General features: G+C 38.7%; 2 protein-coding genes across 2 annotated transcripts; one reads left to right on the top strand and one right to left on the bottom strand.

Annotated features, from left to right (window-relative positions):
* Nucleotides 1-1,019: 1,019 nt before the first annotated feature.
* Nucleotides 1,020-2,450, bottom strand: LOC110869474. Its single transcript, XM_022118727.1, has 2 exons — nucleotides 1,449-2,450; nucleotides 1,020-1,370 (listed from the first exon to the last, which is right to left on the bottom strand). Exons 1-2 carry the CDS (start codon nucleotides 2,448-2,450, stop codon nucleotides 1,020-1,022), a joined length of 1,353 nt encoding a protein of 450 aa, XP_021974419.1.
* Nucleotides 2,451-4,638: 2,188 nt separating this feature from the next.
* On the top strand, nucleotides 4,639-5,226 carry LOC110869473 (miraculin). The gene has a single exon (XM_022118726.2). The coding sequence runs from the start codon at nucleotides 4,639-4,641 to the stop codon at nucleotides 5,224-5,226; it is 588 nt and encodes a 195-aa protein (XP_021974418.1).
* Nucleotides 5,227-22,734: the final 17,508 nt, after the last annotated feature.

Below are 22,734 nucleotides of genomic sequence, written 5' to 3'. Positions count from 1 at the left end.
CTGCTTCCTAAGCGGGTTACAGGGACCACCATTGTCGGAGCTCCGAACCATCTCTCCTCAGTAAACGACACAATCCGACCCGATTCCGTCAGTCTCCGACCCGATCCGACCCGTTTTTTAACAGAAGCACGCGACATGAATCAGAATTTTTGGGAGGATGACTCGTTGCCAAACTTTAACATCGAATTCACCATCGAAGATACGGTTGCTATGCTTGACAACACTCGTCCGGATACCACTAAACTGGTAATTTTTAATCTTCATTTTTTATGTTAGTGTTACTGATTTTTTAGTTTTTCTTGTAGTCTTTACCATTCATTATTCCATTGATGTAGGCTAAGGCTCCTAGAATTAGAGTTAGAGCAGCTTGGACGGTTCTAGATAGAATCAAGAAGAAAATGACGGCTAATTTAGAACATAGGCTAAGGCAGACGGTCTTTGGTCACGATTTATAAACTTCATTACTGTAAAATGGCATCGCATAATGAGCACAATCTGGTTCACCTAAAAATCTAGATACCGCAATAACATGCCCGCAAGGTAACCCAGATACTTGCCAAACCCGACAAGTGCATGTTCCATTTGAGAAGTCAACTAAACCTCTCTTTCCACCGTCATCAACATCAAAACTGTCCTGGGAAATTCCAGCAACCACCCACGAACGAGAACCTTCCACTTTGCCTCGAATTTTTTTTTGAGCCCACGGTGTAAGAAAGTGTTCCCCTTGAATTCCCTCTTTCCGGCGATCATAGAACCATTTTTGGACAGACTGTACGAAAAATTCTATCAATTGGGTTATTGGAATTTTTCGAGCATGGTTTGATAAAGCATTCATAGATTCAGCGCTATTAGATGTCATGTAATGATATCTTCTCGCTGGACAATGTGCTCTTGACCATTTCTCAAACCCAATTTCTATAAGAATGTCTCGTAATCTTGGAACAGCAGCACATAGCGCGTCAAACGATTCTTGAAAATCGGACATCCGGTAAGATTTGCACGTCTTCCACCAAAGACTCTCATATTCCTTTTTTTTTTTTTGACGGTAATCGAAGGTTGACCATCAAATGACGACAACATAACCCGTGAAAGCTTCTTGGAAACACCAACCGTACGGCTAATTGTATAGAAGCTGCCCGGTCAGAAATGATTGCCAATTCTGGGTGTTCGCCGATGCATTCTTTCAGTTTTGAAAGGAACCACGTCCACGACTCACCGTCCTCAGATTTACCAATGCCATAACCAATAGGCAAAATCTGATTGTTTCCGTCCATGCCCACAGCCAAAAACATTGTTCCCTTAAATTCACCTTTCAAGTGGGCAGCATCTATGATGATAAGCGGTCTTAAGTTACGGACAAAGCTCCGAATCTGAAACAAATACGATAATGTTAGACATACGTGGAAAATTTTATTTATTGATTTATTTTTTTATAGTGTTTCACTTACCACCGCACCTATGGCCACAAATAACATTTCAAAACGACTTTCAGAATCAGTGCGTATCTGTGTCACTGTTCCTGGATTAACCTTCTCCAAGTTATAACAATAGACGGGAAGTTCCGCAAAAGAACTTGACGAACTACCTTGCAAAAGTTCTAATGCGTTACATTTACCACGCCATGCTTGCATATACGTTAAATTGACTTTTTCTTTAATCCTAAAATCTTTTACAATTTCGGTCGAACGGTATATCCGTCCAGAATCTTTAAATTGTTCTACTAATAAGCTACCCACCACCATTGGGTTTGCTTGTCGCATATGTGGATATGTTTGCGTCTTAGAACATGTATGATTGTTGTTAAAATGTTTTACGTAAAAAACATCACAAGATTCCCGACTCGCTGCCTTGAAATTCCACTCGCAATTCTCTTCAATACAAGATACTTCGTAACGAGTTTTGGATGATCTGTCTACTTTATACGAAAAACTTTCGGAAAGACACATTTTTCCTAATTCTATTTTCATTTCCTGTTTGTTACGGAAAATATAACCTATGTAAAACTGGCTTTTATTTCCAACGGGACAATTAACATTATCAGTTACTCCAGATTTATTATATACGTTACATTCATCTTCAGGAAAAACATTTGCATTAAGATCAGGACACTTAAAAAAATTCGAAGAACCGGCCGATGAACCAACTTGATCTTCAACCACATATAATTTAAATAACTCAAGAGGGTTTGTTTCCCCAATTTTGGATAAAAAAGTTAGATCAGAATCATCAACTATATCAATGGGATCGTTAAAATTTGAAATTTTGTAAGATACACGTGTGATGTTTTGAAGACCGGTTGACTCACTAAGATTTTTTAAAAATGTACTATAAGAAACTGTAGTAGAAGTCTCAAAACCACGTCTAACAGAATCTGCTTGGACCACGTACTCTAGCCTCCCATCAACGACTTCCCACTTGCCACCACAGTAAACAACAAATTTCATTGCCATATCAATTGAGAGAGAAAACAAAAATAGGAAGATGTATTTTCTAATCTAAAAATAGAAACGCACACATTTATAATAAAAGTAAAAACAAAAAACAAAAAAAAAAACAAGTAGCTATTGTTTTTGTGGTCTAATGCGTCTCGTAGACTCCTCGGGTAGACGCCTAAATAAACGTGATAAGACGCATCACATCATCCAGCTACTGACACTGGAAGCGCCTCGAAGACGCATCCGAAGCAGCCTTTAGGGGCATGGCTCTGACAATGGAAGCGTCTCTCAGACGCATAGCAAGCAGCCTTTAGGGGCTTTAAAAGCTGACATCGGAAGCGTCTGTCAGACACATAGGAAGCAGCTGATAGGGGCAACCAAAAGCTGACATCGGAAGCGTCTGTTAGACGCATAGGAAGCAGCTGATAGGGGCAACCAAAAGCTGAAACGGGAAGCGTCTGGTAGACGCATAGGAAGCAGCCGATAGGGCATCCAGCTCTGACAATGGAAGCGTCTCGTTAGACGCATAGGAAGCGTTTCCAGAGACGCATAAAAAGTAGTGCCCAGCCAGACGCAACAAATTCAGCCGGACGCAAGCTACAGTGGATGCGTCACTTAGGCGCCTTCGAAGCAGCAGATTTCTCTGCCCCAATCATTGAAACATTCTTGCCACGTGTCAATCATCTACTGGCGGACGCATTAGATGGCGGATGCCCTATTCCAAAGAGGCATGAGCTGGCTAATTTGGTGGTCAACCAATTTTCTTGGCTAGATTCGTAATTTTCCCTTCAATTATTGGCATTCCAGCACAGCATCCATTTACAAGTCTAAAACAATATCCAAGACTTTGGGTCAAAAACTATCAAAACTCCAAACCAACAACATGATCATTTTACAATCTACAACTAGCAACTTCCCACTTCCCACCATCTCTATATAATAATACCTTTCAATCTTCTAATTACTTGGGTTCGATGCCACCATTTTTGCTGGGAACATTAAAGGCATTTAACATAGTGTCATAGATGAAACCAGTATGGGTTAGGTAGTGACAACATTCAAGGAAGATGTAGGAGTTTGCACCCCTGGTCTGATTAGCCTGCTTCATTGGAGCGGAAAAGGTAAACCGTGGTTGAGACTAGACTTGAGGAAACCTTGCACGGTCGGTCACTAGCGGGCCCCATATGATCTTTACCGCTCGTCAAAACATAAATTGGAAGAGTGACAAAATCTGGGTCAGTAAAAAGACGTATCATTGTTTGATTTAAAAAATGCAAGAACCGAAGCCAAATGAACAAAAAAGTGTATCCACAAGTGAAAACATCATGTTTAGTCATCCTCAACCTCAATGATGTTAATTAGCCTCTCTTCTTGTAGTTTAGTTAGTTATTTATAGTTATCACGTATCTAGAGTAGAATGTAGAAAACATTACATAGTGAAGATATTTTTAATGCTAATACAGATTCACCCATTTTTTTTCTCAACTTAGTTACCTGTAAATTCTACATGGCACCTAGACAACCAAAGTTAAATTTCTCATGAACATAATTGAACTTTAAATGAATGGTAAACCATGCATGTGTTCAGGACTTCAGATCCTCTCAAGAAACACTGATGCACAAATCCGAGGTGTGTTTTTGGTACAAGAGGAGGACCCCATTGGGCTTGATTGTGGGATTTCTTGGCCCAACTCTCCATGTTAAGAACACCCCAGTGCTACCATGGGGTAACCTTCTTGGGCTCATGGAAATACCGGCGATAACATAAGCAGTTGTGGGCCACGAAGGACGCCCATTTAGGGACTTCCAATCAGAACCACTAGATAATAGCGTCCATCATCATCCCTGGCAATATCATCAGGACCCAATCGAACATGAAGAAACGCCCCTTCGATATAGGGGTACCTTTAAAAATGCACAAAGTGATGGACAATACCTTTACCTTTGTGTTATTAAAAGATGCCCTTTTAGTTACATTTTCTCCAGCTGCAAGAAGAAAGCCAGCATGTTGTAGTTAATTATTTATATTTTAGTTGTTAAAAACATCAATTACAAGTCAAAAACAATATCCAAATTCACCAGTATCTAAAACAACCAAAACTCTAAACCAACAACAACATGTTGTTATTAAATCAAAAACTAGCAAACTTCCTACCATGTATAAATAGCCATTAATCTACATCATTCACCAACACTTTTCAAAATGAAAACACTCATCTTATTCTCACTTGCACTCGTATTCGCAGCCAATGCAGCTCCCGCTCCCGCTCCAGTGCTCGATCTTCGTGGAAAATACCTCCAAACCGGGGCCAAATACTATGTTACGCCAGTGGTTTCGGACGATGAACATGGCGGACTTTTTCCGGTGAACTACACAGCTGCCGTTGCACAGTCCCGAGACTATTACAATCTCGGCCTGCCGTTGACTTTCAGCCCAGTAAACCCCAAGAAAGGCGTGATCCGTCTTTCCACAGATGTTAACATAAAGTTTTCAGATTCCACCGGATGGGACATCGAGTCAAACGTATGGAAGGTGAAATATGATAAAGCCTTGAAGCAATATGCTGTGATGGTGGGGGGTGTTGAGGGAAACCCGGGACCCGAAACATTGGATAACTGGTTTAAGATTGAGAAAACTAATGACGGGTATAAGTTCGTTTTTTGCCCGAGTGTTTGCAGCTACTGTAAGGTTATGTGCAAGGATGTTGGAACCGTTATAGACAAAGATGGTTGGCGACGTTTGGTACTCAGCGGTGATCCTATGTCTTTTGAATTCTGGAGTACTAACTAGTTCCACCAGTTATTTTATTCCATCTGTGCTTGAATAATTTAATTATGTAACTCGCAACCTTAAATTGTTTTATGTATGAAACAATATGCAATAAAAGTTCGACAGTTGCTTAATATTTATCCTGTTGACAAATAATAGATCCTTAAGCACAAGTGAGAGGTTTTTAAGTGACAAGTAGAAATGTAGAATACTACACCAACCAAGACATGTAGCAACAGGTTAATTAGAGTCAACTCAAATTAGACAATGGGTCAAAACAAGCAACTAAGGATTCAAATGAGTTAGCACCACTCATGACCATTATCTGTCTATTAGTTATTTATAAACATAATTATGAACGAATATGTTATGTTGTTACTTATATCTTAACATTATTATTTCTATATGTATGAAACGATATGAACTTAGAGGTGTGACGGTTTGTTATCGGTTGTAGTTTGACGGTTTCTCCCGCCAAAATTTAAACCGCCAAACAACTGTCATAACCAAGCATGTATATAAACTTGATGCCGGGAACATCCCTTGGTACCAAGACATTCATAATTTCAGTTATTGTTTGTCCAATCTTGTTCATTCTTTCTGTTATAATCATGCCTACCAATTCAGTTTCCAATTCCCTGTTTCATGTCAAACCTCCAAAACCTAACTGTGATGATAATGAGAATCATCGGCTTCCGCTAACAAGTGGTATCAGAGCCGGTTATGCAAGTGATGATGATTTAAAACCATCATCAACCATGATGCCATGTATGCATTGCACTGAAGAAAAACGTGAAAGAAAATGGATGCATCGATGTTGTTACTACTGTAACAGACCAGGCCATAAAATTTCTACATGTCAAGAGAAGGAGAAAGATGAAGAAAGTCAGTTACTTCGCCTAGCAGTTAACAAGGGTACACAGAAAAATCAAGAAGCAGAAAGAGATGTACAATCCGGGCAGAGACAAGAATTCATGGTGATCGGAACCGACGGAGGATACTGGTCAGACATATGGTATGTTTGTAAAACTTACAAACGTCATATCTCTGGTAATATCGACATGTTTAAACGAATGAAAAGTATGTTATGTGTTGAAACGGAGAATGGGGAAAACAATTTCCTTTTTATTAGAGGGATCGGCGTTGTTGATATCATAACAGGGACTGAAAAGGCTCGAATACAAAGTGTGTTTTACACACCAGACATTGATAGAAATGTCTTGAGTCTAGATCAGTTAATGGTTCAGGGATTCACGGTGAAATTCATGGGAGATGTATGCAAATTATTTCCCACATTCAGTGTGCCTATAAACAATAAGAGGAATGTGTTGGCCCGAACTAGATCTTGATCTCTAAATGAGCGTGATAAACTTGAATAACTTGTAATAACCGAATGAATGTATACAATCGAATTGAGAGTAGTAAGTGATTTTACAAATGAAATTACATGAACCTATTTATAGTTTTCTAAGGGTACGAGTGAATGGTTGCGTCTCTTCGTGAAGGGACACGTCTCTTGGATGTGTGGTTGTGATCATATCTTGAAGAGGTGTGATGATCCTTGTCCGTTCAATCCAACAGTCGCGTCTTCTCCTTTGTTGCCTTGTACCGATTCGGAATAGGTGTGTGTGTGGAGACACACCTTTTCGATTATGATGGTAGTTACCATCTTTTACTTTGTCAACTTTAGTCCTTGAACTTCATAACCGCTTAAGTAATATATATATTCTAACTATCTAACTAACTATGGAATGTTAAGAGATTAACCGGTTTCATTCACCCCCTTAATCTCAAACATCCATAAGTTGCTTTAAGTCTTGAATTCCGAGCAGTTCCCTCATTGTAGCAAACTTGATCCTTGCTAGTGCCTTTGTTAGTATATCTGCCCGTTGTAGTTCTCCACTTATGTGTTCCACAGTGATATCTTCGTTTTCCACACATTCTCTTATAAAGTGATAGCGTGTGTCTATGTGCTTGCTTCTTCCATGAAAGACTGGATTTCTCATGAGTGCTATTGCTGAAACATTATCTACTCTGAGTGTTATTTTCTCTTCCTTCCAGCCTGTGATTTCACTTAACAATCTTTTAAGCCATAGTGCTTGACATGCTGCTGCAGTGGCTGCCATGAATTCTGATTCGCATGATGATAGTGCCACTGTCTGTTGCTTCTGTGTACACCAGGTTATAGGTGACTCTCCGAAGTATAATACCAGACCAGTTGTTCCTTTTCCTTTGTCTGTATTAACTCCAAAACTACTGTCACTATAACCTGTGATCTTGCATCCTCCTTGTCTTTTGTAGATGATTCCATGCTCTTTAGTTCCTTTGATTTAACGTAGTATTTGCTTTACTGCCTTCAGGTGTTGTTCCTTCGGTTCTTGCATGAATCTACTAAGTAGACTGACTGGGTAACATAGATCTGGCCTTGTATGCAATAAGTACCTGAGAGAACCTATCAGGCTTCTGTAGTGTGTTGCATCTACTAGATCTCCTTCTTCAGTCTTTGTTAATTGAGTTCCTGGAGTCATGGGAGTCTTTGTGTCATTGCAGGATAACATATCAGCGTCTTTGAGTATCTTATTGATATATCCTGTCTGTTTGATGCCTATCTCACCCCCTGCTTGAATTACTTCTATTCCCAGATAGTATGCTAGCAATCCTAGATCGCTCATATCGAATTTGTTCTTCATCTGAGATTTGAAGATGTCTATCTCCTTCTTTGATGTTCCAGTGACTATCAAGTCATCAACGTAGACTCCAACTATTAGCGTAGAATTTTCATTTGTCCTTGTATAGATTGCATTTTCTAAAGTGCACTTCTTGAAGTTAAGTGACTTTAGGGTTTGATCTAACTTCGTATTCCAAGCTCTTGGTGCTTGTCTCAATCCATACAGTGCTTTTGATAGTCTGTAAACCTTTCCCTCATTTCCTGGCTTTACAAATCCTTCTGGTTGTGATACATAGACTTCCTCCTTGAGGTCTCCGTGTAAGAATGCAGATTTCACATCTAAATGATGTACTTCCCAACCTTGATATGCTGCTAAAGCCAACATTAGTCGTACTGTTTCCATACGTGCTACTGGTGCAAAGACTTCATCAAAGTCTATTCCGTGTTGCTGAACATATCCTTTTGCAACTAGCCTTGCTTTGTGTCTGACAATATTTCCGTTTGCATCTTTCTTAGTCTTGAATACCCACTTTAAACCTATTGCCTTGTGATCTCTTGGCAACTCCATTAAACTCCAAGTGTTATTCTTGTTTATTGAGTCTAACTCAGCCTTCATTGCTTCAATCCACTTTCTGTCACTAGATGCTTCCTTGTAATTCCTTGGTTCTTCTTCAGCGAGTAATAATTCATGTGGATCTAGTTGAATTTCTTCTGTTTCTTCATACAGGTCTTTGAGACTTTTTAGTCTTACTGGAGTGTTGCTAATACTTTCTGTTGTACTTTCAGAGGTGGATGGACTTCCACTTGATAAACTGCTTGAACTTGCTGCTGAGTTCTGATTGTATGAATATGCTGGCGGGGTTACATAGGAGTCTTGTTCTTCTGTCTGATCTACTCCTGAATCGTCATGATGTGGCCCGCTACTGCCAGGACTACTTGGTTCATTTCCTTCTAATTCTGGTGGTATGTCATCTTCTTGAATGACAAAGTTTGTCCATTCGGGATTCCCTGAATCTACCGTTTCCATATAACTATTCCAGTTCCATGGTTGACCTTCCATGAACTTTACATCTCTACTGACACATATCTTGTTCTTTGCTGGATCATATAATCTGTATGCTTTTGATCCTTCTTCTATTCCAAGGTAAACCATAGGTGTACTTCTATCATCTAACTTCTTTTGTTGAAGTGGTAGTACCTTAGCGTAAGCAGTGCAACCAAAAACCTTCAAGTGTTCCAGATTTGGCTTTCTTCCTTTTAGTGCTTCATATGGTGTCTTGTTCACCAGGGCTTTTGTTGGAACCCTATTTAGTACGTATATCGCGTGTCGTATTGCTTCACCCCAAAAGTTCTGTGGCATGTTCATTGCCTTTAGCATACTGCTAGTAGTGGATAACATCGTCCTGTTTCGCCTTTCTACTACTCCATTTTGCTGTGGGGAATATGGTGATGTAAGCTGTCTTGCTATGCCGTTGGATTTGCAATACTTGTTAAATTCAGCCGATGTGAATTCACCTCCTCTATCCGTCCTTAGCATCTTTAACTTGGTCTGCGTTTCTTTTTCCACCTTTTCTTTGAACTCCTTAAATGTTTCGAATGCTTGATCCTTGGAAGTTAGTAAATAAGCCCACATGTAGCGAGTACAATCGTCTACAAGTAAGAATATATACTTCTTCCCAGCATGTGTTGGTGGAGTTATAGGACCACACAAATCTCCATAGACTAAGTCCAGAGGTTTTAAAGATCTGAACTTTGCCTGATTTGGAAATGGTGCCCTACTATGTTTTCCTAACAAGCATGCGTCACAGACTTGACTAGCATGACTTATTTGGGGAACTCCATGTACCAAGTTTTTACGAGTCATTTCTTTAATAGCATCAAAGTGTAAATGGCCTAACCTCGCGTGCCATAACCATGCTGTGTCTTCGGTCTTTGATAGTAAGCAGATTGGTTTTCCCGTCTTCAGTTTGACTTTGTACAGCCTGTTCTTCAATCTCTTGACTCGCATTAGTAGCTTTCTATTTCGATCTCGGATAGTAAGTAAATCTCCGTCCATAACCACTTTGCAACCGATTTCTGTAAGTTGTCCGAGGCTCAATATGTTGCTTTTCAGACTTGGAATGTAGTATACTTGTGAAACAATCTTTTGTTCTTTGTTCAGACATTCCAGCAGTATTGAACCTTTGCCTTTAATTTCTACGTATGACCCGTCACCGAACCGAACTTGCCCTGTCACCGTTTCATCTAATTCCTTGAAGTGACTTCGCACTCCCGTCATGTGGTTGCTAGCCCCGTTGTCTAAGTACCAAAGATTTTCATTTTCTGAGGCGTAGCTTGTTGGTTTTATACGTTCCTCGTTTAGCAGAGCCCTTTCTTGAACATTTTCTTCTTGTATTGCCATTAGTAATACGGGTGCTTCGTCTTCTTCGACGAGGTTTGAATGTTCTTGTACTTCGTCTTTCTCAGAACAGTCCTTCTTGAAGTGTCCAAACTTCTGACACTTAAAACATTGGATTTTACTTAGGTCGGTTTCTGCAAACTTCCTCCAATTTCTAGAACTTCCATTTCTAGGTCTAGATGTGGATCCTTCGTTTTTGGGACTTTGCCTATTTCCGTTGTTTCGCCAATTTCCAAGCGATTGGTTAAATCTACCACGTCCGCGGTTTCCAGATTGCCTTCCTCTGGTGTTATCATGATGTGTGAACATAAGCCTATCTTGGCTTTCTCCTTGATTTCCTTTCTTTAACTTGAGTCGTTCTTCATATGTCTTTAGTCTTCCGACCGCTTCTTCTAGCGTCATAGTTTCTAGATCGGAGTATTGTTCCATGGAGGCAACGATTTGAGTAAACTTATCCGGTACGCCATTTAGAAGTTTGCGTACTAGAGTCGGTTGACTCAATGTCGTTCCTACTTCAGTTGCTCGGGTAATGATACTATTAATCTTTGCGGTAAACGAATCAATAGTGTCGTCATCCTTCATTTGCAACAATTCAAATTCTGACAATAGCGTGTGCATACGCGCCTTTTATACCCGATCAACACCAACGTGTCTAACCTTTAGATTATCCCAAATCTCTTTTGCAGTTTTACAACTTGCAACTTGCAATACAACGTCTTCTGGTATTGCTTGAAACAGATATGCAATTGCAGACTTATCTTTCTTAGTGTCTACCATTGCATTTTCTGCCGGTTCAATCGTTTCCCACAAACCATTCGCTTCAAGAATCGTCTTGATACGAATAGCCCAAACCGTATAGTTTGTTGGTTTCAGAATCGGACACTGAAACTGGGAAAGAGAATTTCCATCTTTCTGTATTATTATCGGACTTTGTCCGGATGATCCTGCCATATCTTCCTGCCGAATAATCTTCACTTCTAATAAACTTTCTTTTGGTTTCAACAGATCTTAATAACCCCGATTACCCGAATCGTGTTATAATCAAACAACCGAACCAAACTAATTCGCACTAAACCCCGGAATCAAAAAACAAATCCTAGATTCCTAACCAACCTTTCGGTTCAACCGCTTATCCTAGAACCGAAATAAAAATTCTGAATTGAACTTTGCGAATTAAAAAAAAAAACGAAATTGAAACCTGATTGCGAATTCCCTGCGATGCCTTGCGATTCCCACGCCTAGAGCCTGATGCTCTGATACAAATTTGTTGGCCCGAACTGGATCTTGATCTCTAAATGAGCATGATAAACTTGAATAACTTGTAATAACCGAATGAATGTATACAATCGAATTGAGAGTAGTAAGTGATTTTACAAATGAAATTACATGAACCTATTTATAGTTTTCTAAGGGTACGAGTGAATGGTTGCGTCTCTTCGTGAAGGGACACGTCTCTTGGATGTGTGGTTGTGATCATATCTTGAAGAGGTGTGATGATCCTTGTCCGTTCAATCCAACAGTCGCGTCTTCTCCTTTGTTGCCTTGTACCGATTCGGAATAGGTGTGTGTGTGGAGACACACCTTTTCGATTATGATGGTAGTTACCATCTTTTACTTTGTCAACTTTAGTCCTTGAACTTCATAACCGCTTAAGTAATATATATATTCTAACTATCTAACTAACTATGGACTGTTAAGAGATTAACCGGTTTCAGAATGTTCATACTGGTCTTACAAGAGAAGAAGAGATCGGAAAACTTGAAAAAGAATATATGTTCAGTAAGAATTCTGATTATGAGAAATTCAAATCAGAATTTTTAAATGAATATTTCGAAAACTTGAATATCTCCACCACCGAACCAGACTGGAACATACTGATTTTACAGGCAATGTCCTTTAAGGACTTCCAAGATTGCAAGGCATTACTGCATATGCTTGAAGATGAAGATTATGTGATCAAGTATAAATACTATCTTGATTCGGTTTTCGAAAACATGATAGAATGGTTTATTAAAGAGAAACTGGAAATTCATTCAAGACCATTACCCGCATATGCATCAAACAACAGAAAGGTGGGATTACTAGATTTATACATGATGGTAAAAAGGGAAGGAGGTCATCGGAGGATCACCGAGAATGGCATGTGGGCCATGATAGCAAAAGATATAGGTTTCGAGTATGAAGATGGTGAATACATGCGGCTGATATACGCAATGTATCTGGATGTACTTGTGTATTACTACAAATTCAAGGTAACACAAGAGAATGCACTCGAACAAGAAGAGGTAAAGATGGTGGATCCTAGGCAGAATGTGAGCGAAGGAGATAAGGATGCTATGAGTAGTGCGGGTCAAACGGAGGCTGCTGAATGCTCGAGGAGTACACGGACAAAAGGAGTGGATGCTGAACAATATGCTTTATATGCTGATCATGCAGAAGTAGCCAAAGTGTTACACAAACAGTCGGAAGACAATGCAGATATGGCCGGTGCTTCTTATAAACAGGCGGAAGGTATTCAAGACATAACTGGGGATCATTATGCATACTATGGTGGAAGTGATTGGCATGGACTCAAGAAACTGCATCAACGAAAGAAATTCGATTTCTCAAGAGCAAGGAATGCAGTAAACGAAGCGAATTACAGTGTCATCAAGAACTCCCGTAAACATAATTATGTTTAGGGGAGAGTATTAGTTATTTATAAACATAATTATGAACGAATATGTTATGTTGTTACTTATATCTTAACATTATTATTATTTCTATATGTATGAAACGATATGAACTTAGAGGTGTGACGGTTTGTTATCGGTTGTAGTTTGACGGTTTCTCCCGCCAAAATTTAAACCGCCAAACAACTGTCATAACCAAGCATGTATATAAACTTGATGCCGGGAACATCCCTTGGTACCAAGACATTCATAATTTCAGTTATTGTTTGTCCAATCTTGTTCATTCTTTCTGTTATAATCATGCCTACCAATTCAGTTTCCAATTCCCTGTTTCATGTCAAACCTCCAAAACCTAACTGTGATGATAATGAGAATCATCGGCTTCCGCTAACACTGTCTCCGCTTCACCAATGGCAATCACAGACATCAGTTAACCAGATCTATAACCAAACCGTACCCATTCCAAAAATCAGTTTAACACAAACCGATTGGTTAGATATTAGCATTTAATAATATGGGGTAAGGATAGTGTAAAAAGGGCCTAAAGTGTGAGAAGTGTGAGAACTGTATTATAACACTATATATAATACTATATAACACCATATAAACACCGTATAACAATATGTAACACCATATAATACCATATAACACTATGTAACACTATATATCATTATATAACAAATATAACACTATACATCTATCATAGACATGCTATCAGACAACCTATAGTGTTATATAATGATATATAGTGTTATAAAGTGTTATATGGTATTATATGGTGTTACATATTGTTATACGGTGTTTATATGGTGTTATAAGTATTATATATAGTGTTATAATTCTCACACTTCTCACACTTTGAGCACTTTTTACAGGATCCTCTACCTAATAATATGTATGTCTTGTATGCTCTGTCACATGTACTTGGCTGCATTTCTCATATTTGCAGCCTTACTTTGTTTGCTTGTTTGATAATGACTTTAATAGCACCAGAGGTTGAGGTTGCTGGTGTTGATGCCCTTGCCATATTCTCATTTAGAACTTTGGTGGTTAAGGTGATTTGGGTTGTTTATGCTCTCATTAACTGTTTTCCCATATTAACTTATACCATATATGTGATGTGGACTTGTTGACAGATTGCTGGCAGTATTGTTGCTGTGTCATCGGGTGGATCAAAGAAATACGGGTTGACATGGAGATGGCTTAGATTTTTTAATAATGATCAAAAGCGGCGTGATCTCGTAACTTGTGGATCAGCTGCTCGAATTGATGCTGCTTGTCGTGCCCCAGACGTTGGTGTACTTTTTGCTTTTGAAGAAGTGGCATCTTGATAATCTATGGCAACTAATCAGTACTATAAAACTTACCACAATTATTTATTTTGCAACATGATTTAATGTACATTGCCACAATGTTAAGTTGTCACATTTTACATATCTTTGTGTGTTATTGGGGGGGGGGGATATTGCACGGTCCTCCCAACCGCTGGAGTGATCCCACTCCACAAGCTAGCTCAGCCCCATAGCTGCCTGGCGGTGAATACCCCATCCCGAGCTGAGTCCGTTTCCTTCTGGGAAGAAGGTGGCCGATTGTCCCCGTGCCTGGACTCGAACCCGGGTCTCTATGAAGAGTAGAGGTGAGGCTGGCCAACTGGGACACCCCAGTTGGTTTATCTTTGTGTGTTATTGTGCAGGTGGAGAAGTGCCTGTTAAAAACAATGGTATTGTGATGATTCAATAACAGAAACAACAAGAACAACACAAAATAGCGACAAAACAAAGTGACAAAATCTTATTTAACCCAAACCAAAAAAATACCCCCCAAACCCTAGATCTTACAATCGTAAGATCAATACAAAGAGGAACGATACAACCAGACTTGATGATCATCCACTGATGATCATCTATACCAACAAGTACAGCAGATCTCTCCAACAGATGAGAGAAGACAAAGTACAACCGGAGATACAACCGGAGATAACAAACCCTAGATCTAAACAGAGAAACGTAACAATAATTGGGAGTGAATAATGATCAAATGAGAGAGAAAGTGACTTTTATACTCCTGCTGATCAACAGATTCACTTAGCACCATGAAGTATCAGATTGTCCAAAATACACCCCTGCAAGTTACAACGGACTACCTCCAAAATATCTGGCCCATGAATCTGTTATAACAACTTAAACAATAATAACGATCAGTAGACACAACCCACATATTAGGCCCAATAAATAAAACAGTATAACCCAAATTGAATGAACAGCCCAGTATCTTTTAACACTCCCCCTTCATTCAATTGGGTTTAAACAAATCCAATAATCCCAAACGATCACAAAAACCATTATGTTGAGTAATACTCAACCCTTTTGTAAAGATGTCTGCCAGTTGATCCTCGGATTCAACCTTTGTTGTAACAATGAAACCATTCGACACCTTCTCTCTTAAAAAATACAAATCAATCTCAAAATGTTTCGTACGCTCATGAAACACAGGATTTGCAGCTATTGACATAGCTGCACTACTATCACAAAATACTTGTATTGGAAGACTACATTTGACATTCAACTCATTTAAAACATTCACAATCCACACAAGTTCACAAGTAGCTGAGCACATGGCACGGTACTCAGCTTCACCAGTCGATCTTGAAACCGTGGATTGCTTTTTACTTTTCCACGAAACAAGATTTTGACCCAAAAATATACAGAAACCAGTGACAGACTTACGAGTATCCAAACATTTAGCCCAATCAGAATCTGCATAACAGGACAGATCAAAACTACCACTCTTTTTGAACATTAAACCTTTACCTGGACTAAGTTTTAGATACCGTAACAACCTTAAGGCAATTTTCAAATGAACAGTCAATGGCTTATGCATAAATTGGCTTAAGTACTGAACAGAATAACTAATATCAGGACGAGTTATAGACAAATAGATTAACTTACCAATCAATTTTTGATAATTGGTAATATCAATCAACTCAGTCCTATCACTTTCAGCCCTCTTATTCACAACATGACTCGACTCTATTGGAGTATTTACAGGTTTACACCCAAGATACCCAAATTCAGCTAACAACTCCAAACAATATTTACGCTGATTCAAACACAGCCCACTTTTATCATATACAACTTCCAAACCAAGAAAATACTTTAGTATTCCCAGGTCTTTAATTTGGAAATTATTACTAAGCAAAGTTTTCACTTTATTGATTTCCAAATCATTATTACCAGTTACAATTATGTCATCAACATACACAAGTAACACAACAAATACAGAGGGCTTGGATAAAACATACAACGAATGATCACAAGAACTTTGAACAAACCCTATACCAAGCAAAACATCAGTTAGCTTTTCATTCCACTTTCTAGGGGCCTGTTTCAGCCCATACAAAGACTTAACTAATTTACAAACCTTAGACTCATTTTTGCTATAATAACCTTCAGGAAGAGTCATATAAACATCTTCCGATATTGAGCCATATAAAAACGCATTATTTACATCTAATTGGTACAATGACCAATTATACTGAACAGCCAAGCTCAAGACACATCTTATAGTAACCATTTTGACTACCGGTGAAAAGGTTTCACCAAAGTCAATCCCTTCCCGTTGGTTATACCCTTTAGCAACTAACCTCGCTTTATAGCGCTCAATCTCACCATTAGACCGATACTTAATCTTGTAGACCCATTTACATCCAATGGGTTTCCTACCACTAGGTAAGTCAACAAGTTCCCAAGTGTTATTCCGCATTAAGGCTTCCATTTCAAGGTTCATTGCTTCGACCCACTTAGAATCCTTTGAAGCCTCATTATAACAACTGGGTTCAGTTGACTTACTTAGTTTACTAATAAAGCTCACATTTTCAGCAGATAAACATGCATAATTCACAACTTTATTAATATCATATTTCACATTACCACTTAACACAAAATCCTGGAATTTTTTAGGAAAAGATACATTTCTAGAAGACCGTCTAAGACCTTCTAAATTTCCCTCAGCTGGGCTGATCTCATCAGTCGACACAACAGTGTCCTCTGCCCTGCCAGACTCCCTACTACTACTACCTTCTACACTAGAACCTAAGTTATGACCTGAACTACTTAGACCAGGAGCGGCAGACGTAGAGGGACCTGGCTGCTGATCATCACTGACTGTGTCGTGAGAATCAGTAGTACCCTCTTCATCATTGGGAGTTAAAGAAAACTCAGGTGAATTTGTTTCATTTTTATCAAAAAAGTTTATCAAGTTTAAACTGTTATCAATATTAACTTCACCATTAATTTGTTTAGACTTAAAAGGATACACATGTTCATAAAACTTGACATCTCTAGAGAAAAAAACCTTTTTCTCATCTATACTCCAAAGTTTATAACCCTTTTTTTCATACCAGGTGGATAACCAATTATTTCAAAACACCTATCAACAGTATGACCTATCATATTACAATGAGTACACTTTAGATTTGAATTAGGTCCTCTAAAATTTCTTTTTGATGTGTTTTGATTAGATTGATTAGACCTAGCCACATAAGAGACACTTTGACTCTTAGAACCACTACTTGAGAGTCTATGTGACTCCTCTCTAGAAACAATAGAGAAAGCAACTTTAACTGATGGAAATGTTTCTCTTGTTAAAATATTAGTTCTCACAGGTTGATAGATATCATCAAGCCCCATGAGAAACTGCATTAACTTTATAAGAGCAGAGAAGTCATTATAGTCCTTAGCAGCTTGACAAGAACATGAAGGCAGTTGAAGCATTGCATCAAACTGCTTCCACATTGTTGTCAACTTATTATAGTATTCAGCAACAGTACTACCATTTTGAGCAATACAGTTTATTTTCTTATACAGATCATAGACAACAGAACCATCAATCTTATCAAAAGACTCTTTTAAATCAGTCCAAACTTCAGAAGCTAGTTTAGAAAAAACTTGACCAAGAAACAACTCTTCTGAAACAGAATTCAATAACCAAGTAAGTACAACAGAATTGCATCTATCCCACTGAGCAGCTAATATCTCATCATCCTTAGACTTTTCCACCTTACCATCTATAAACCCATACTTGTTTTTAGCTTCTAAAGCCAACTTCATAGCACTAGACCACACAGCATAATTCTCAGTACCTTTGAGTTTAACACTAACAATGGTTAAACTACTGGAGTCACTAGGGTGTAAGTACAATGGATCTCCTATATCCAATTTACCAATCAAAGTCTGAGAAGTACTAGGAGCAGGTTCAGGAGGCATAATGACAAACAATAATAAGACACCAGATATACAAACAAACACCAGCAGGTAAACACCAAATATACAAACAAACACCAGCAGGTAAACAACAGCAAACACACAGAACAAAAGACAAAACAGCCAAAAAAAAAAAAAACACTATGGCGAAACTGAGTCAGGGACCAGATTCCAGGTTCATCACTCAATAGGTGCCTGGACAAGCCTTTACTCAGAAGCCAATCTACCCTAGACAATCAATAACAACCAATAACAAATATATGTGCCGGTCCTCACTACCCCGACTTCAACTACTCCAATCAACAGAAATAAAAAAGAGAGATAGAACCAGCTTACAGTGGGTGCAATAAAACCTTCAAAGATCACCAGATCTGTAGTTTTCAAGAACTACTGGATCTGATGCAAGAAACCACAAGATAACCCTTCTGGTCAGTTTGCCCTAGATCTTCTAAGGATCTAGAGACCAACACAGAAGTCTTGACAAGAAGAGGGTACAAAGATCCTTCAGATAGTGAACAGATCTAACCAGATCTGTTAACAACCAGCCAACCCTTAGCTAGGGTTTAGTCCAATCACCACCAAGAACAACCAGATCTAACCAGATCTGATATCAACACAAGTTTCCGAGCACAGAAACCCTAAACAACAATAACGAAACTAATCAGAAAACACAAGACCAAATGCAGCGGATATACAAACAGATCATCAACAGGAGCTCAAGGCTCTGATACCATGTTAAAAACAATGGTATTGTGATGATTCAATAACAGAAACAACAAGAACAACACAAAATAGCGACAAAACAAAGTGACAAAATCTTATTTAACCCAAACCAAAAAAATACCCCCCAAACCCTAGATCTTACAATCGTAAGATCAATACAAAGAGGAACGATACAACCAGACTTGATGATCATCCACTGATGATCATCTATACCAACAAGTACAGCAGATCTCTCCAACAGATGAGAGAAGACAAAGTACAACCGGAGATACAACCGGAGATAACAAACCCTAGATCTAAACAGAGAAACGTAACAATAATTGGGAGTGAATAATGATCAAATGAGAGAGAAAGTGACTTTTATACTCCTGCTGATCAACAGATTCACTTAGCACCATGAAGTATCAGATTGTCCAAAATACACCCCTGCAAGTTACAACGGACTACCTCCAAAATATCTGGCCCATGAATCTGTTATAACAACTTAAACAATAATAACGATCAGTAGACACAACCCACATATTAGGCCCAATAAATAAAACAGTATAACCCAAATTGAATGAACAGCCCAGTATCTTTTAACAGTGCCCTTTTGTGGATAGCTTTCTTTTCAACTGCCATAGTTGAAATTTTGCTCCAGGGTCTAACAGATACATGCTTGAGTGGGAAATGTGAACTGTTTGGGACCGGAGGAAAGTGCTAAACAACAAAGAAGAATCGCAAGCGAGAAAGAAGTAAGAACTTGCATATTAGTTTTTGTTTTAAATACCCTCAAATATACATCTTTTATTCTTATATAAATAGAGTATAAGGAGTTTGCATGTAGTCTGCAGATGTGTCAGGAGCTGTTAATTTATGCCATTTTGCCTTTTATGCTTTTGCGGGGCGAACCGGTACACTCTGCTTGAGTAGAAAAAATGAGGTATTTTGAAGTTTATATTTTATTTGAACTTTGTTTGGTAGCATACAACTGAAATGGGAATTTGTTTTTACTTTAAATTAATGTTAAGCATGAAAGTATACTTTCTTAAATCTTCTACGTTTATTAACAATTGATCTATGTAATAATAGAAAATTGAAGCAGTTCATTAGATGAATCAACACTAATTTCACAACATAATTATAAGCTTGATGTTCATGTTCTTAATAGACGCCAACCAGGAGATGTACTTATTTCACAACATAAGTTTGGTAGATAAACAATGTCTATTGCTAAATATTTGGTATTATCTTTAGCTGAGCATTCTTCAACTGTAGTTTGAATGCAGGGAGTTTAGCGAATCAATTCTTGGAACTATGCCACATCACTGGGTGGTATAAAGCAATTGTTTCTCAAATTTCCTCTTTTTAATCAGTTGACAAGTTCCGTCTCGGGCAGGATAGGTGAGATGATACACCTAGAAAAACTTCAAACTACCCGTTCCACCTCCACAAGCCAAGAGGAAAGCCATCCTCCAGGAAAAGACCCAACTAAAATGATTTCGAATTTTATCGGAAAAGCTGCAAATTTTGCTAAATCAGCCAAGAGTAAGAAGGTGAAATTCTAGTAGTGGTGTATTTAGTAACAAACTACATGCAGGAGCGGTATGCGTGGCCAGATCTCTATGTGGTTTGGTGTAGATGTTCTTATTTGTTTGTGAAAATTTGGTGCCATTTTTCTATGCAACGGATGTTTATTAAAGCTTTATCGATAGAACCCTTCTTATGATTGATGCAGGCATCACCATATGTTCCTACATATCATCCCAACTAATGATGGCCATAACCATCGAAAAGGAAGCCATGGAGATATCATCTTTATAACAAATCATGGGGAGGTATACATCTTACGGTTGCAAAAGTTAGGCGGTCGCAAAACGGTCGCAACAAGTCAAAGAATGTTATAAAAATCAGGACAGTCGCAAATTTTGCGACCGTTCTTATGATCGCAAACACAAGTCGCAGAAAATGCAGTAGCGGTCGCAACTAGGTCGCAATAGGGCAATTGCGACAAGTGTTTTTCCAATCACATTTTCAGTTGCAAAACGGTCGCAACAAGGCAATTGCGACTGTAAATGCGGTCGGAAATACCCAGTTTTCTAGTAGTGAAATGATGAAACAATGGTTAACCGGGCAGGGTTAACACACTGGTCTCGTCAAGAAGGGTTAATCCCTTCCTCTCGAGGATCACTGGCTGGATCACCGGTGGTTGATCTCCTGCACAAGAAAACAAGCCGTGACTCGTAACAAGGAGGATGGGGTAGGGGGTGCTCCTTGTTACCACTCTCCGGCGTGAGAATCTTGTGCAGGAGATCAACCACCGGTGATCCAGCCAGCGATCCTCGAGAGGAAGGGATTAACCCTTCTTGACGAGACCAGTGTGTTAACCCTGCCCGGTTAACCATTGTTTCATCATTGGCGCCCACCGTGGGGCCCGAACCCACGACCACAAGGCTAATATAGAAACCACTAACCGTAAAATCGGTTCAGTTCATGGGGGCTTGAAACCGAACTGAACCACCCTGTGTACACACCTACCGCCCTATTTACAGCATCCATTTACAAGTCTAAAACAATATCCAAGTTTGACTTTGTGTCAAAAACTATCAAAACTCCAAACCAACAACTTCCCACTTCCCACCATCTATATAATAATACCTTTCAACCTTCTAATTACTTGGGTTCGATGCCACCATTTTTGCTTGTTTTTTTTACCAGGAACATTAAAGGCATTGATCATAGGTGGTGACAACATTCAAGGAAATGTAGGAGTTTGCACCCCTGGTCCGATTAGCCTGCTTCATTGGAGCGGAAAAGGTAAACCGTGGGTGAGGCTAAACTTGAGGAAACCTTGCACAGTCGGTCACTTGCGGGCCCCATATGATCTTTACCGCTCGTCAAAACATATATTGGAAGCTAGAGTGACAAAATTTGGGTCAGTAAAAGATGAAGGACTATCACTATACTATATATTAATTTAGCAAATGAAATGAACAGTTAATTTAATATATTATAATCATATATTAGTATATTAATAATTATTATTATGTTCTTTACTTTCTAAGTTGGACAAGTTTGGTGTCAACTAATACTGGTATCGAAAATACCGGTACGGTCCGGTTCATTATCGGTACATGAAGGTAAAAATCGGCACCAACCTGATACACAAAACCGCCAAAAGTCGGTACCGGATTAAGTTTGAAAATCTTTTAGTTCGGGAAATTCGGTACTGCTAGACGGTACCATTTGCTCATCCCTGATCAGAGCTCGGTGGCAACCGATACCGAAAATACATGTTACGATACCGGTATATGAAGGTAAAAATCGGTAGCGAACCGTTACTAGGAACGCCAAAAGTCGGTAACGAATTGGTACTTAGGATCCTTCTGTTCGGAAAATTTGGTGTCGGTACCCAGTATTATTTGCTCATCTCTGACCACGGGTTTCATACCAACAACATCACTAACATACAACTTTTTTGGTTGATTTTCTTTCGATTATTTTTTATTGTTTTTTAAATTTTCTTTTTATTCTTGTTAGTGGTTCCGTGTGCAACGCGCTCGTAGTGATTTTAAAGCATATGTAAACACAGACTAAATAACAAAAGAAGTGTTGTGGCTAGGGTGATAAACCTAGTTAGAGATTAAAAATGAAGTTTGCCGTTCAAAAAAAAAGAATACTTTCAAAAAGTAACAAAGTTGAAGGACTAATATGGCTTAACTTAAAACTTCATGAATGCTTTATGCACAAGTAGAAGAAATCAAGTACTCTTAATGCAACCTCCCATTTTCTTCTTTACTTAACCAAACGAATGATATGCCTATTTAA

The sequence above is a fragment of the Helianthus annuus genome, chromosome 8 (assembly GCF_002127325.2).
Source record: "Helianthus annuus cultivar XRQ/B chromosome 8, HanXRQr2.0-SUNRISE, whole genome shotgun sequence".
Taxonomy (NCBI): domain Eukaryota; kingdom Viridiplantae; phylum Streptophyta; class Magnoliopsida; order Asterales; family Asteraceae; genus Helianthus; species Helianthus annuus.
Note: the sequence above shows the minus strand (reverse complement) of the source record. Positions and strands in the feature narration are given on the sequence as shown.

What these genes read in the sequence shown, in the direction of transcription:
- LOC110869473 (XM_022118726.2), top strand. Translation starts at nt 4,639, where the DNA reads ATGAAAACACTCATCTTATTCTCACTTGCACTCGTATTCGCAGCCAAT.
- LOC110869474 (XM_022118727.1), bottom strand. Translation starts at nt 2,450, where the DNA reads ATGGCAATGAAATTTGTTGTTTACTGTGGTGGCAAGTGGGAAGTCGTT. An exon ending in TTGTGGCCATAGGTGCGGTG is followed by an intron (nt 1,371 to 1,448) that starts GTAAGTGAAACA and finishes TATTTGTTTCAG; the next exon opens with ATTCGGAGCTTTGTCCGTAA.